Raw genomic sequence first — 16,048 nt, forward strand, 5'->3', positions numbered from 1 at the left:
CCCTTGCTTTCAGCCAGCTACTCAAACAGACAAGCCTGTTGACATTTTCGGACAACAGTGAAGCTCGCTTCTTTTGCACCACATACCCAGACACTGAAAACAACCTTTCAGAAGGTACTGATGTTGCCGGTGCTGCTAGGTACTTGCGTGCAAGGCGGGCCATTTCGCTGTGTGCCCCTTCATGTCTGGACCACCATTCCTGGGGACTGTTATCCATGCCACAGAGAGGCTCTACCTTGTAGCGCTCCACACATTGCTCAATATTGTCCTCCCCTTCATCAGATGAAGAGTCATATGCAAGCATGAGAGTTGGTTTCTTCGTAGGCGGCTCAGGCGTGACTTGGTTATCCTGCTGTGCAGGCCTCTCCCTCTCCATCTCCTGGAGCAGGGCGCGGATCGTACCCCACACCTCAGCCCTTTCAGGTTTGGTCAGACACTTGAGGTCCTTAAACCTTGAAATTAAATTAAAGGCAACTTTAACAGGTGCAGGTATAACAAAATTGCGACAATACCCCTATCTTTACAGTGCTAATTTAAAAAATACAAAGTAAAGAAGCAAGCAACCTAACAATACAAACACACTGAGAGAAAAATGAGAATGAGGATGAGTATAAGAAAGAATGAAGCATGGCAATCTGACCTTGGGTCAAGTGTTGTTGCAACTCTCAGCCATGTGATGTTAGTCTTCTCTTTACGAGCCTCCATGTCTGCTGTAAAGGTTCCCTTGAACTTGATCATGTAAGCTGGGTCCTCCTCCATGACCTCCATCACTCGCGACAGATGACAAAACGCTGGCAGCACCACTGAGCAAGACACAAACTTCTCTCCTCCTAGAAGTTCAGACACATACCTGCAATAATATAGGGACGCACTTTAGTGGGGAACTGGTAAGGCCTACTGTAATTCACAAAAAGTTCTCTCATTCACTCACTCACACAATCTTTCTCTGTCTCTCTCTCTCTTTGTCTCACACACACTCCAATCTTTCACACATGCATAGCCTTAGCGCACGCACACACCTAATCATTAACATTACTGTTCTGACACATGTGTTTAATGGCACTATTTCCTCTATGCGCGCAAGGTTACTCCTGAGTGACGTCATCGGTAAGCGCCAGTGGAGCCGCAGAATCAGAGCCGTCGCATAAACAACTAGAGCAACGCTGAATAAACGTTACATACACAGTGACTAAAATATATTACGTCTCCGAGTGAATCTATAGCATTACTCTACAACACAGACGTATATTGATAATTAAACAAATAGATATACACACGACACGGATACACGATAGATTACCTGCAAGGCTCCAGCACAGCCTCGAGCTTCTTCAGCTTATCCAGCTCAGCAGCCGTTGGCATGGCGACGTTGGTTGTGTGCAGCGCCAGTGCATCTCTCAGAGGTAAAGCATTTCGCTGGACACGCTTGATCATTTCCAGGGTACTGTTCCATCTGGTTGATACTTCCTGTGCGAGTGGCTCTTTCTTTTGGTGATGTGTTAGTTGTTGCTGCTCGAGCTCCGCTTGGTTTGCTGAGCTATGCTTAAAATGACCGACAACTCTTCTGCATTTTGCCAATGCACTGTCAAAGGGGCTGTTGGTTAGCGAAACCGTGACGGCTCGGTGCACACTGTGTGCGATGCACGGCATGTGCTCAAAGGGGAGCTGCCTGGCCGCTGCAATCATGTTACGAGCACTATCCGTTGTCAGTGAGACAACTTTGTGTTTGATGTCCCACTCTCCAGCTACTTTCATAAAGTGATCTGCAACAGCGTTAGCGAAGTGCCTCTCTTCTGTCTTCATAACAGTCAAAGCATATGACTCAAGTTTCCACTGTGGATCAAAGAAATGGGCCGTCACCCTGAGGTAGTTGTGATTACTGAGGGACGTCCAATAATCACCAGTGAGCGCGACTGCTTTTGTCTTCTCCAACGCCTGCTGTACCTTAGCCTTCTCAGTTTCGTGCAGCTTCTGAATGTGGCTTGTAATGGTGGCTCTCGAAGGCAATTCGTAGGTCCAGTCGCTGGATGCGATGCGTATGATATCCGCTAAACCCTCGTCCTCCACAACATTAACAGGCCTACACGCAGTAGCCACCCATTTAGCTATGGCTGCAATAAGTTTGTTCTTAGTTGCGGTATCCATGTGTTTCTCTCGGAAGTCATCCATTGTTGCCTGGCTATTACGAGGGGGCAGAGAGTTAGCATCAGCTGTGTGCTTGGCCATCAAGTGGTATCTCAGACTGGATGTGCTACGATGATAGCTCAGTTGACAGCAACAAAAGACACATACCACTTTGGTCTTGTCAAGGGAACCATCTGATAACTTCTTGAAAGTAAACTTTCCATTTAAAAGCGTGTTATTGTCCATTTCACCGTGTTGCGCTCACCATCCACTGAGTCCGTAACGTTAGCTTACTGCTTTCGGCCGGCTTCCGGTCTCGCTAGATCCGGCGCGGTGAGACTTTGTGAAAAAAACTACACAGCTTGCGAGGCCTTAATCTCGCGATAAAAAAATTGACGGCGTTAAAATGAGTTTGCGTTAACGCCGTTAATAACGCGTTAAACTGACAGCTCTAGTATTTAGTTAAAATTGTGCTTTTTATTGTTATTTTCTATAAAAGTTCTTATATGAAAACATTTGGTGATTTAATAACTTCACTATTTATACGCAAACCCAAATGTATTAATAATAGAAGTTTTGAAAGATACTTTGAGTCTGTTCCCTCCAGTGATTGGGTTAGGGTTAACGTTGTATGTAGTTGTAATGTGTGACGCAGTCTGGTGTCTAGAACTACATTTCCCAGAAGCCCTCGACTGTCGCGAGCCAAAGGGGCGTGTCTGCATGTCGCCCCTGGTGGCGGCAGAGTGTAACTACTGGAAGGAGGGCTCGACCAATCAGAGTTGCGACTGTCGTCCAGGGTGGAAAAACCGGGGGGGGGTGGTGTACGAAGCTATTATGCTATGATTTTACTGGTCTGGCCCACTAGAGATCAGAGTTGTTAGTATTTGGCCCAATAACTAAAATGAGTTTGACACCCCTGCTTTATACATCTGAGGGTTCCAGGTTCAGAGTCCAGGAGAAGATCAGCAGCTGGAGCTGAAGCCACCAGCTCCACATTGTCTTCAAATTGTCCCGTTAAACACATGAACAAAAACATAACATCCTCCTGCACATGAAGGATTAATATGAAGTATCCTGACTCATGCAATACTCAGGACTCTTTCCCAGAATGCATCAGTCTCACTGCTGGGTTCATCGACCTGCTTGTTTGAGTCTTTTGAGTTGTCGTCTGGACGGAGACATTTTTGAAAAGGGGGAAATATCTGCAGTCATGTAGACGAGAGATTTATTCTTACTTTAGAGGAAATGTCCTTATTTAAAGATGGATTAAATGTGATGTAGAAAGTGAGGAAAACAACTTCACCAAATAAAAGATAGGGAATCAGAAATTTATTAAATTAGGAATTGAAAAAAATGTTCATCATGTAACGGCGTCCGTCAGTCATGGGTTCCCCGGCTGGATGGATCCAGGGAACTTCTTTAAACACTGGAACAGAGAGAAAGAAAGAAGATGTTCATCAGTTCCTCTAAACCACCAGTGTAAATAAACATGGCCACAAGAGGCAGAGAGAGAGCTGGACTTCCTGAACCTTCCCGTCAGCTCCCTTCACCCCCGGTGCCAACAGAGACCGACTCTCGATGACGACAGACGAGCTGCTGTCAATCCCCGACGATGGAACCATGCCTGTCACACATACTTCTGCCTTTATCCAAGGTCTTTGAACACATCGTACACCTCTGTGTTCCTCTGGCACCTCACACCTACCTCCAGTCTTAAAACATCTCACCTCTGCCATAAACTTCCAAGTTCATAAATGCATCACCCAAGTCTGTATCCAAGATCTTAAAAGTTATCACCTGCACTTTCCTCCTAATCTGTGAGGAAAGTGTGGAAGAGACGAGAAGTGTTCACGTGGAGGAAGCTGTGAAAGTTGGAAACATTGTCTGATCTCGGTTTTTCCATTAAAGTCTCAGTCTGAACTTTGGGAAATCTCCTTGTTTTTTACAGAATCATTTAGATTGGATTATATATATGTATATCTTTCTTCACATTTTGTTATGGTTCTGCTCTCAACCCTGCGCTCGCACTCTAAGGCCGGCCACACACCGGACGCGTAAGCGTCGCGTTAGCGTCGCGTAGGCGCACCGTCATGCCTTAAATAACAGCTGGCTCCCATCCACTCCCACGTTAATCCCTTGTGCCGGCCACACCGGACGCTGAAGTGCAGCGCTGCACCAAAAGTGCCTCGCGTCGTGCAGCGATCGTTTCGGCGTCGAGTCTATTTTTTGCGCTTGACGCGAGCGTAGCTCTCCGGGAAACACAGTGAAAAATGATTTTAAACGATATTGGGGACATATTTTATATTATATAAATGATAAATTATGCATCCCATAGTTTGTATTCCCCTTCTGTTGTCCTGGAGTTTTAATTTTACCAATTTTACCAATCACATTATTAAATGTCCCCCTCTGCCCCTCCATACAGACACACAAGCAGTCATAAAGATAGAAAGAGAGAGGGTGTGTGTGTGTGTGTGTGTGTGTCTACGTAGTCTCCACATAGGCTTGAGTGGAGAATACGTAATTTACCCTCGACACCCGACATTGAACTGAGCAAACAGCGGAGAAGTTCTTGAAGATGGATGACATTAAATTAATAATTGAAGTGGAGAAGTAGTACAGTGAGCTGTACGATCCTCGGCCGTGTTGTTTAAAGACAACATTAAAAAGGACAAATGCTGGGACACCGTTTCAGTTAATAACAAATATCAGCTGTATGTGTGATCACGGGGAGGAATCGCAGGATGACCGCCGCGGAGTTCAGCGTGTCCGGTGTGCAGCCTGGCCCCGGCGTGCTAGGGATCTACGCGACGCTTACGCGACGCTTACGCATCCGGTGTGACAGCCTAGCATTTACGCGACGCTCACGCGACGCTTACGCGACGCCAACGCGACGCTAACGCGTCCGGTGTGTGGCCGGCGTTACAGCTCCTGCTTGTTCTCCAACTGTGTGTTGACGCTCAGATTCCTGCCCCCCCCCCCCCCCCTCAATCTATGTGTCTTTGGATGACAATCTTTTAATAAATAAAAAACACACCGCTCAAGCCAATCAGAATAGAGCATCAGAAAGTTCCTGGGAAACTGAGAAATATCTCGCTGCCTCCTGCTAAAGAAAAAGATCAGAGAACCAGACTGAAGATGACTCAGCTGCAAAACTGTCACGACTCAGTAGAAATGCAGACTCACCCATCAGGTCCACCGTGTGGATCCAGCTGGTCAGCGGCAGGAGGTGGAGAAGCAGGAGCAGGGGCAGGAGCAGGAGGAGGAGCAGGGGCAGGAGCAGGAGGAGGAGGAGGAGCAGGGGCAGGAGGAGGAGCAGGGGGTGGAGGATCACTACATATCAAAATCTATGTGTCGCTCAAGCCAATCAGAATCGAGCATCAGAAGGTTCGTGAGAAATATCTCGCTGCCTCCTGCTAAAGAAAAAAATCAGAGAACCAGACTGAAGATGACTCGGCTGCAAAACTGCCACGACTCAGTAGAAATGTAGACTCACCCATCAGGTCCACCGTGTGGCAGCTGGCCAGGAGGAGCAGGAGCAGCAGGATGTGGAGGAGGACTCAACCTCTGATCTCTCTATATTAATGATATCAGAAGTTATTGATGATTCCACCTGGTGAACTGACGTGGTTATTGATTAGTTTGATTATTGATTAGAGGAAGTGATGCTAATTGGGCCTGCAGGTGTAGTTACACACGCAGATCTCAGATCTGGATCCTGGACGAGCCCCCACTTGTTACACCTTGGCTCCTGTTGTGCAACAAGAAACACAGACAGCCACAAAGTTCTGCAGTTATAGTATTTATTCTAGAAAGAATAAATACAAAGGAAACCCGGTGAATGAGAGACCAGAGCCCAGTCTGCAGGTCTCTTAAGTAGTGGTCCCCCAGGTGTGCCACATCCCTGCTGATCACTAGGGTCTGACTCCGCCCACAGGAGCCTGGAACACAAGCACAGCAGACAACTCCAGGGTTGTCACATGATTAATAATGTGATTAATAAAGATTCTGTAACCGTCTGGCAGTTTAGTTTATATTTGTCAGGCTAATTCTAAAAGTGTTTTCTGTTTATTTTGTAAATCCCTGTTGTGTATGTTCAAGTTGTTTTCATGTGTCCACTCTGTTTCTGTTTCCTGTTTTAATTTGTAGTCTATGTTCCTTGTGTGTTGTTTCTGTCTTCACTTCCTGTCTGTGATTGTCTGCCCAAGTCCTCATGTGTTACACCTGTGTTCAATTGCCCATGCCTTCCTGGTGTGTGTATAAGTCTCTGTGCTCCCGTCTGTCCTCTGTGGGATTGTTTGTTCTTCTTGTCGTTGATGGTCCCTGGTCCGGTCCTCCAGTCCTCCAGTCCTCCTGTCCTCCTGTCCTCCTGTCCTCCTGTCCTCCTGTCCTCCTGTCCTCCAGTCCTCCAGTCCTCCTGTCCTCCAGTCCTCCAGTGACTCTGCACCTCTGGATCCTCTGTGTTTTAGTTTCTCCCCGTTAGTGTTTGTTTTGTTTTGTGTCTGTTTAACTTGTTTAATTAAAAATAAGCTTTTGTTTTAAACTCTGCGTCTGGGTCCTACTCCTCCCCTAAATCCTGACAGATACGTTATAATATAAGAGATCAAGTTCAAGTGATAAATACACATTAATACTTCTTCCTACATGTTCCTAGGAGGATCACCTTCATCCACCTCCTGCTCCTGCTCCTGCTCTTCCTCCACCTCCTGCTCTTCCTCCACCTCCTTCTCCTCAATTGTTGAGCACTGGAATCATCAGTAACTTCTGATATAATTTATATAGAGAGAGATTAGAGGTTTTGAGTCCTCCTCCACCTCCTCCTCCTCCCCCCGCTCCTGCTTCTCCACATCCTGCTCCTCCCCCTGCTCCTCCTCCTCCTCCCCCTCCCCCCCCTGCTCAAGCTGGATCCACACGGTGGACCTGATGGGTGAGTCTACATTTCTACTGAGTCGTGACAGTTTTGCAGCTGAGTCATCTTCAGTCTGGTTCTTTGATCTTTTTCTTTAGCAGGAGGCAGCGAAATATTTCTCAGTTTCACAGGAACTTTCTGATGCTCTATTCTGATTGGCTTGAGCGGTGGGTTTTTTATTTATTAAAAGATTGTCATCCAAAGACACATAGATTTTTTGAGGGGGGGGGGAATCTGAGTGTCAACACACAGTTAGAGAACAAGCAGGAGCTGTTAGAGTGCGAGCGCAGGGTTGAGAGCAGAACCATAACAAAATCTGAATGTGAAGAAAGATATATAATCCAATCTAAATGATTCTGTAAAAAACAAGGAGATTTCCCCCGAAGTTCAGACTGAGACTTTAATGGAAAAACCGAGATCAGACAATGTTTCCAGCTTTCACAGCTTCCTTCACGTGAACACTTCTCGTCTCTTCCACACTTTCCTCACAGATTAGGAGGAAAGTGCAGGTGATAACTTTTAAGATCTTTGATACAGACTTGGGTGATGCATTTATAAACTTGGAAGTTTATGGCAGAGGAGTGGTGAGAAATCCATTAACAATCTTTCATTGAACTTCTAGGAGAAGTTAAATTCTACATCGGTTCACAAAAAGCACCAGGATTGTTTGCTAGATAAATTAAATGTCTGACTAACAAGGTTTCATCACTGCTCGAGAGAAGAAGCCCCTGCTCTTCCTCCTACACTCCCTCTCCCTCCCTCTCTCCCTCCCTCTGCTCTTCCTCCTCCGCTCCTTCTCTCTCTCTCTCCCTCTCGATATCCGAGTCTGTATTCCTTTCCTCCCTGTGTCCAACAGCAGCAGGACGAGGCGTCCCACTCCGCTCACTGGTGTTGTTGTGGGTTTCTTGAATGGTGTCGACGGCGATGTCTCTGATGTCCAACATCAGCCTCCTGCCTCCTCTTCACCTTCTTCCTCGTCCAGTCACTGCATCCAGCAGATGTCTCCGGAGCAGCCTCCTGCGTCCTGAACACAACAGCAGCATCAGATACAGGCTGGTACATCCTCCACTACTATTGACACCTCCTTTATTTAGCCTGTTTTTGTGAATGAGACAGTTTAGTCTCCCCCTGTGTACCTGCGTCGCAGCCCTGTGGAACGCAGCCTCCTGCCTCCTGTGGAACGCAGCCTCCTGCCTCCTGTGGAACGCAGCCTCCTGCCTCTTGTGCCTTTTCCTCGACTTGCTGATCCACTGAGTTGAAAATTTATAATAACGTTTTTTTTTTTAAATGGCGGAATGAAGGATTCAACTGGAGAAACGACCTCCTCTTGTTGCTGAATGGCCGTTTAGGGAGGAATGTAACCCTAAGTGTCTCAGTGATGCATTCAAAGGAAACCATGAGTCCTGGTCGCCCTCCCTCCCTCCCTCCCTCCCTCCCTCCCTCCCTCCCTCTCCCTCCCTCCCTCCCTCCCTCTCCCTCCCTCTCAGTCGTTGTCTCACTCTCACGCTCCATAGTTTTTCTTCCTGACATTCTTACATCATCCGGTGACCAGCGGTCCTTTTATATAGTGTCTGAGACAGCGCCCCTGCTGGAGGACTGTGCTCATGACCTCTTTAAAGGGACAGTTTTTTAACATGGGAGTCAATGGGACTCTCTGCTCGTTACAGACAGGAGAAGCAGCCACCCAGTGAACTGCAGCTTTTTACATTTCCGTACTGGCCTCATGGCTCAGCCCAAGATGTCGCCACTTGGTTTGAATACAACTTTATTAAAAGTTTTAAATCAACACTTTCCTTTTCTGTAGTCTGCGGTTTCCTGAGGGTCCCCGGTCCTGAGGGGGGGCCCTTCTCCGCTCTCTCTCTCGCCTCCTCCTCTCTGGGCCAGTCTCTCCTCAGCTGTCTCTCTCTAGATCGATATTCCCGCTCCCTTTCTATTCCTCGTCTTCTTGGCGCATTTGGCGGACCTGCCGCTGCACCCAGCACCGCTCTGAGGAGCACCGGCAGGACGAGGAGCAGCCTGGTGGGTGAGTTTCTGTCTCCGGTGACGTCCCTGATGTCCAACACCGGTCGTCTGAGGAGCAGCCTCCTCCTCCCCTTCCTGCTGGAGGGTTAGGGTTAGGGTTAGGGTTAGTCAAATCAAATTGTATTTGTATAGACAATATTCCCAAACCACAATTTGTCTCATAGGGCTTTAACATGGTGAGACATCCTCTGTCCTTAACCCTCAACAAGAGTCAGGACAAACTACTAAAAACACTTTTAACATGTAAAATTTCATAGAAACCTCAGACACATGTGAGGATCCGTCTCCCAGGACGGACACAAGTGCAACAGATATTTTTATATTTTTTAACAATACTCTTCCAGTCGAGGAGATTTTCAACAGTTGCTGGAGCGCCACTTCCTTTCTAGTTTTCTTGATATTTGTTTCAACTCATTTGTCTTGGAATTATACCACGGAGCTAATTTACTATGTTTGACATGTTTCTTTTTTAGAGGAGCTATTGAGTCTAATGTTAATCGTAATGAGTCTGCAGAGCTATCGACGAGGTGGTCAATCTCAATGGAGCTCGGGTTTTTAAAGAATTTGTTTGTCGACGGATAATACAGGTTTAAATGTAATCTGAATTATTTTCTTAAATTTAGCTACAGCACTATCAGGTAGACATCTTGAAAAAAATTTTTTTATTAGTGGCATATATTCAGATAATGAAGAATCTAAGGTTATTAAATTATGGTCTGATAGAATTGGATTGTGCGCTAGTACAGTTAAATGTTCAATTCCGACACCGTATGATAACACAAGCTCAAGTGTGTGGTTACAACAATGAGTAGGTTGGTGTACACACTGACTGAAACCCATTGAGTCTAGTATCAAAATAAATGCTACACTAAGGCTATCTTTATTATTGTCAACACGAATATTGAAGTCACCAACAATAATAATTTCTTTAGGACGAGGTTTGATAAAAGCTTGTTAGAAATTCGGTATAAGCCCCAGGAGCACGGTAAACCACAGCAAATATGATTGGCTGTTGGTGTTTCCTGGATTGGCGTGGAAGACTAACAACAAGACATTCAAATGACTTGTAGCTGAGTTTAGGATTAATTGATAGACTGGAGTTAAAAATAGCAGCAACTCCACCTCCTCGCCCGAGTTCTCTGGGAACACGTGTGAATTTATATGACTGGGGGAGTAGATTCATTTAGACTGACATATTCATCAGGATGCAGCCACGTCTCAGTGAGGGACAATACATCTATGTTGTAATCTGAGACTAGTTCATTAACTCAAATAGCCTTTGAGGAAAGTGATCTAATGTTTAAAAGACCACATTTGAAAGTCTTAGTTTCCTGCGTTGTTTCAGAGGTTGTGTTAATTTGTATTAGATTTTTGTGTGGAGTTCTCGCTCGGCTATTGTGTAATTTAAATCATTTAATGGGACGGTGGACAGACACAATCTCTATTTGGTTGTGTGACTGATCCAGAGGGAGCAGAGGAGTGTGTAGCACTGCAGCTCTGCTTCCTGGTCCCAGCTCTGACAGACAGAGCTGTATTGAGGATCCTGTCCAACTCCTTCGACCAACCACAATCGCCGGCTTCTATGTCCACATCTCTACCTTTTCTGGACTGGATTCTGATAGCATGTCATCTCCATCCACCAGTGCAACCCAGGGCTCGTCAGTACAGCTTCAGTGGCGTGAGAGTGCAGAGCACTGGCCAGCTCCATTCCCAATTGCAGTGTTTTCATTCGATGTTGCACTGAGGCTTTGAAAAGGTGATGCTTTGTTCAAGGAGAGTGGATCACTGCTCACTGTACCAAGGGAGATGCACATGGACATCTTAGACAACAGAGCTCAGGCAGTTTTTTCCTACAAGGCCTACCCAAAGACTCAAGAAATTGAATCGGTGGCTGTTGCACTGATTGAGAAACACCCATGTCTTGCTGACCCAGGAGTTGGAACTGGCTTTCACAGCTGGGCCATGAGCATCAGATATAAGCTTGGCAACTACAGTCAAAAGCTAGGGATGGCAGGCTGTGGTGAAGTCAGCGTAAACCAAAGAAGGGACCAGAGGTGACCAGGCGTCTGAAGAAAGCCAGAGATGTGAGGTGAACTTTCTTCCAGACAATCCAGTAGGGCAAACTGACGAATCTCAAGAAAGGGAAAGGAAAGTAATACAGGAAGAAGTTCTAAAAAGACTTCCAAACAAGACCCTGATTGACTCCAAAATGGAAGCTACTTTTGCCCTACACAGGAAGGGTATTGTGGAAGAAGAACCGCCTATTGCTGATGTCTTGGAGAAGTGGCCAGCATTGTTTTTGAAAACAGTTAAGATTTCTTTTTTTATGATTTGTAATGTCCTACATGTTCTCCCAATTCCACCAGTCATTCTGTTCAGCTTCTGGATGTAGAAAACCCCTTTGAGTTTATAACTGTACAATGTGGGCACCTTCTGTAATTGGTGTCTATATGAACACTAATACTGTTGTTTCTCCTCTTAGATATGTGCAGAGTTTTTTCGAATCACTCAAGTGGATCTCAAGAAGACATTCTTCACATCTTTGGATGCACACGCCTCACAGCTGATGCAGCTTTACAGAACATGTAATGGGACACTAGGAAAGGACTTCAAGGCCCTTGACAACCTTGATGACCAGGTAATGCAAGTAGGAGATAAATGAAGGGGGTCTGAGACCTGGATAGTGCATGTTCACATTGAAAACAAACATTAACATTTTATTTTCAGGCCATGAAATATTTTTAAATCTTCATTTTGTGTCTTTCAGAAACCGATGTGCTTGCACAGAGGAAGGCCACAGCTCTCTGAGGGATTCCTCTATGTTTGCGGGAGAAGCCATGCAGCGTCCTGAAGACATGTCTGGTAAAAATACTTTCTTCATTTTTTTAATAGCTGGGCCAATATAAATATACAAGGGGCCAGTAAATCTCTGATTAGAGAGCAAACGCACTCATTTAATGGGAATATGCAATAAACGCTGAATTTAACAACTTATTTATATTGCCTTTAATGTAATGTAAGTAATTAGGGCTGAAATCTCTCACAGTAAAAGTAAAAACACATCAGTTAATCTATGAGGGTTCACCTAATAAACCTTAAATTAGTACATTTAGCTGCAAGTCTTCGTGTTCGATTGTGGCCAATTTATATGCACTGTCAGGGTGGGATATTGTTCATCCTTATTGGCATATTGATCAAAATCCTTCAGATTGTTCACACTTATGGAATCAAACAATTATCTCACACCTTTTAAATGTTAACCTTTTTTCTGTGCTTTTGGTATTAAGCATGATCAGTAAAACTGGGAAGCTAGAAACTGCAGACCAGCTCAATTTTAAGAACACCTTTAGAAAATTTCACACAAATTGTCCCTTCACATGGAGTAACTAATGACATCTGGGGGGGTCAAAGTTCAAAGTCACGGTGGCCTTACAAAATGTCTTTTTGAATGGATCTTCAATTTGTCGTTGGGAAATGTTTTCATATTTTGAACAGCTGTCACTTGCACTCAAAGTGAAACTGATAAAGGTGCATGTCACTGCACTCATGGGCAGGGGCATATCATTTATTTATAAATGTGGGGATGAAAAGCTTACAAAATGAAGGACTGTCTGTTTGATTTCTCTAGGATACAGACTCTGAGGAAACGTCCGTCGCAGGGGTTCAACTCGGCAGAGTCACCATTGTTGAAGAGGATGTTGGGAGAGCTCACTCGATGCCCAGAACAATCAACATGGCCCTTGTCATGGAGGAAAAGCTGGTTGTGGAGGACATCTCTGACATCAGTGCAGCCATTGTCCTTCTCTGTGGATGCATCTACAACCTCAACCTGGACGAGCCCAAAGGGTTGAAGAGACTTTTGAGGCCCTTCAAAAGATTTCTGTGAACCTCAGCACAGAGTGCTCTGCCCGTGTTAAGGCTCTGAAAAACCAGCTGTTAAAGTCTCCTGCTGCCATGAACACAGAGACATGTCCCTTTCTTCATCTAAGTATGTTTTTAAGTTCAGTAGTAACTACACAGGTTTGTGTAGTGTTACCGTTCACATTTGTACTAAGTGTTTACTCACTGCTGGATTTGGTTATCTCTGCAACTGAACCCGTTTGTGTCTTGTTACACGTTTTTCATGGATGCACTTTCTTCACTGCTGGGTTTGGCCAGTGGTTTCCTCAAGTATCTGTGACTAACAAATGTTTGGTGATTCATAGCGTCAATCATACTGTTTTCTAAATTATAGCTAAGGTATGGACAGCTGGTTCTGCACCTGATGTTATGTGATTACACATAATTTTGCTCTTTTAGTATTTAATTTCCACAACAGTATGAATAGAGTAAATTTGAATTCACTGAACTAATGGGCAGCAAAGTTGAATTAACTTAGCATTTTAAGTGTAAGCTTAAGTTCTCTCGACTAAAACGATCCAGTTCTGTTGATGCATGTTTTCAATTAGTAAGCATGCATATAATCTAGTATTCCTAACTCGTAGCTCTGAATGGAGATGTTATGTTAGTCTAACATAACATCTCCATTCAGACTACTCAAGATTGGGGGGGGGGGGGGGGGCAGTGTGGATTTTAGGTCTGAAACTCTGGCAGCTGACAATGAGACCCAAAAATGAAGAAGACGCTTAGAGACATTACACCCCAGTCACATGCATGTGTTCTTTTTGGTTGAGCTTCATCATCGAAGTGATTATAATTTAATACATTTTTTCTCTATTTATGAAAAAGTACAGACTGATGGAGGAATGTAGTGATAAATCACCAAAAAGGGGGGGGGGGGCAGAATGATGAGCGTTTTGTGAACGAGCAGCAGATTATATCAGATTATTCTTCTTTCTGCTCCTTTTCATTCAGGATCAGAGGTTTTGTGTTTTGCATTAAAACGGTTTTGTTTGGTGAATGAATTAAATCAACTAATAAAGAATTTAAAATAAATGTATTGATCTGCTGTCAGGCTGTTTATATTGAGACATATTGATCAGATGTAGAATTTCATTACGAGCACAAGCTTTTCCTTATAAGTCAGTTAGGGTTTCTGGGTTTGTATAAAACGTCCTCGGGTCAGTTTTCTATTAAATATTGTAAAATGTATATGAAACAGTTTCCTCCATCGACTCTTCTTCATACTGTAAATGTCTCATTCACTTTTCTTCTGCTTGTTTCCATTATGTCAAACTGGTGATTTTGTTCTTTTACCTGCACCAAGGACGAGATGTTTCCACCAGTTTGTTTGAAGAGGAAAGAAACGCTGAGTCATGATTCCAGTGAAGTCGGTGGAAGGATGTTTATTGAGCATTAAAGCAGAGACAAGTAGAAACAGAACTTTTCTCTCTGAGATGTTTTTCTTCTCGTTACATCTGGTTTGTCACAGAGGAAATGATCCATGTGTTTGACTCATAGACTGAATATAAAGGCTTTGACTGGGATGTGCTGCTGTTATACTGCAGCGCCACCTGTGGGTCAAAAGTAGAAAAGCCACCACCGCTCTGCACCTGATGCAGAAATGAAAACGTCCCATTTTTAAGTCCAGAGTTTTGATCTTTTGTGTCAAAGACAAAACTCTGATTTTAAACTCAAAGTGATTTCAATGTGTTGAACTTTGTGTTGAACTAAATCAATTTGTGACGTGAATCCAGGAACTTTAAAATCATAAACATACATATACACAGAATGTGGTTCTACACACATGGAGACATACTGAGGGACAAAGGTGGACAATAATAAAGACAAACTTAAACACACTGTATGTGACTCTTTATAGAGGGTTTATATATTCTGCTTGTGTTGTGTCATTTCAATAAACACATTCTTCATGTGAATAAACACAATCGGGGCAGGAAGGTTGCTGGTTTGAATCCGGTTCAGATGGGTCTTCCTGTGTGGAGTCTGCATGTTCTCCACGTGTTTTCTCCAGGTGCTCCGGCTTCATCTCACAAACACATGCAGATTAGGGGTTGTGTAGATTGGAGACTACACACAAGCTGCTGCTGCTTCAGCCTCTGGATCCTCAGGACACAGCTCAGCCTCCGTCCACACACACTGTCCTCTTCACACTCTGATCCACACAGACTCCCCCTCCCACCTGTTGAGAGAAGAAGACATCAGTGTCACAGAGACTCACTTCATCAGCTGTGAGTCAGTGATGCAGCTCATCCAGTAGAAAGAGCAGCAGGGACTTCAGTCCTGTTCAGAGGTGGAGCAGCTTCCTCTCTGCTTCATGTTCACGTGTTGGAATGAACACGCTAAGAGCTCAGTGTGTGTCCTCTGCATGTCAAAGTGCAGAGTGGACACCTGAGAGGTGGATTTACTGCTGTTACAGGTGAAGACATGTTTCACTGAGTGTTGATGAACATCTGCTTCTGACAAACTGGGACCAGATGAGACAGATGGACCTCAGCAGAGGTTCTGCTCTGTAGAAAGAGCTCCTGGTTACCATGGTGATGAGGAGAGGCTTCAGTCCCACTGATCTCAGAGCTGTGACAAAGATCCACCTGGTCAGTTCTTCACTGATGAAGTGAGAGGACAAAGTGTCTCAGATCAGATGAAGACGTCTCTGTCCCTCGTGTGAGGCTGTCAGCTGTGGTCCAGCTTCACTTCCTGTTCACATGAAAACAACAACAACTGTCGTCTTCACGTCAACTCAATCACATGATCCCAAGCAGCTTGTGGCTCGTCTGATTGGCCGACTGTTACCTCTCTGTGTCTCTGTCCAATCCTGACGTCTGTCCTCATTGTCCTCTCACAGCTTCACTGAGGAAACACTGAGACCTGAACTACGAAGACACTTCAACACGTCCAGGAGATCTTTCTGAGATCAGCTCAACTGAACCTGACAGACACAGTCAGGCTGAGGACACACACTGTCTCTGAGGACACACACTGTCTCACTGTCTCTGAGGAAACACACTGTCTCACTGACTCTGAGGACACACACTGTCTCACTGACTCTGAGGACACACACTGTCTCACTGTCTCTGAGGACACACACTTGGA

General features: G+C 44.8%; 1 protein-coding gene across 1 annotated transcript in view; it reads right to left on the reverse strand.

The window, feature by feature from the left end:
- Window positions 1-14,320: 14,320 nt before the first annotated feature.
- The window catches only part of LOC133008686 (ribonuclease inhibitor-like), a 5,842-nt gene continuing 4,114 nt past the window's right edge, over window positions 14,321-16,048 (reverse strand). The window contains exon 4 of the mRNA XM_061075950.1: window positions 14,321-15,137. Within this exon, the coding sequence (XP_060931933.1) occupies window positions 15,104-15,137 (34 nt within the window). The 3' untranslated portion in view covers window positions 14,321-15,103. The remainder of the gene's footprint in view (window positions 15,138-16,048) is intronic.

Source organism: Limanda limanda, chromosome 1 (assembly GCF_963576545.1).
Source record: "Limanda limanda chromosome 1, fLimLim1.1, whole genome shotgun sequence".
Lineage (NCBI taxonomy): Eukaryota > Metazoa > Chordata > Actinopteri > Pleuronectiformes > Pleuronectidae > Limanda > Limanda limanda.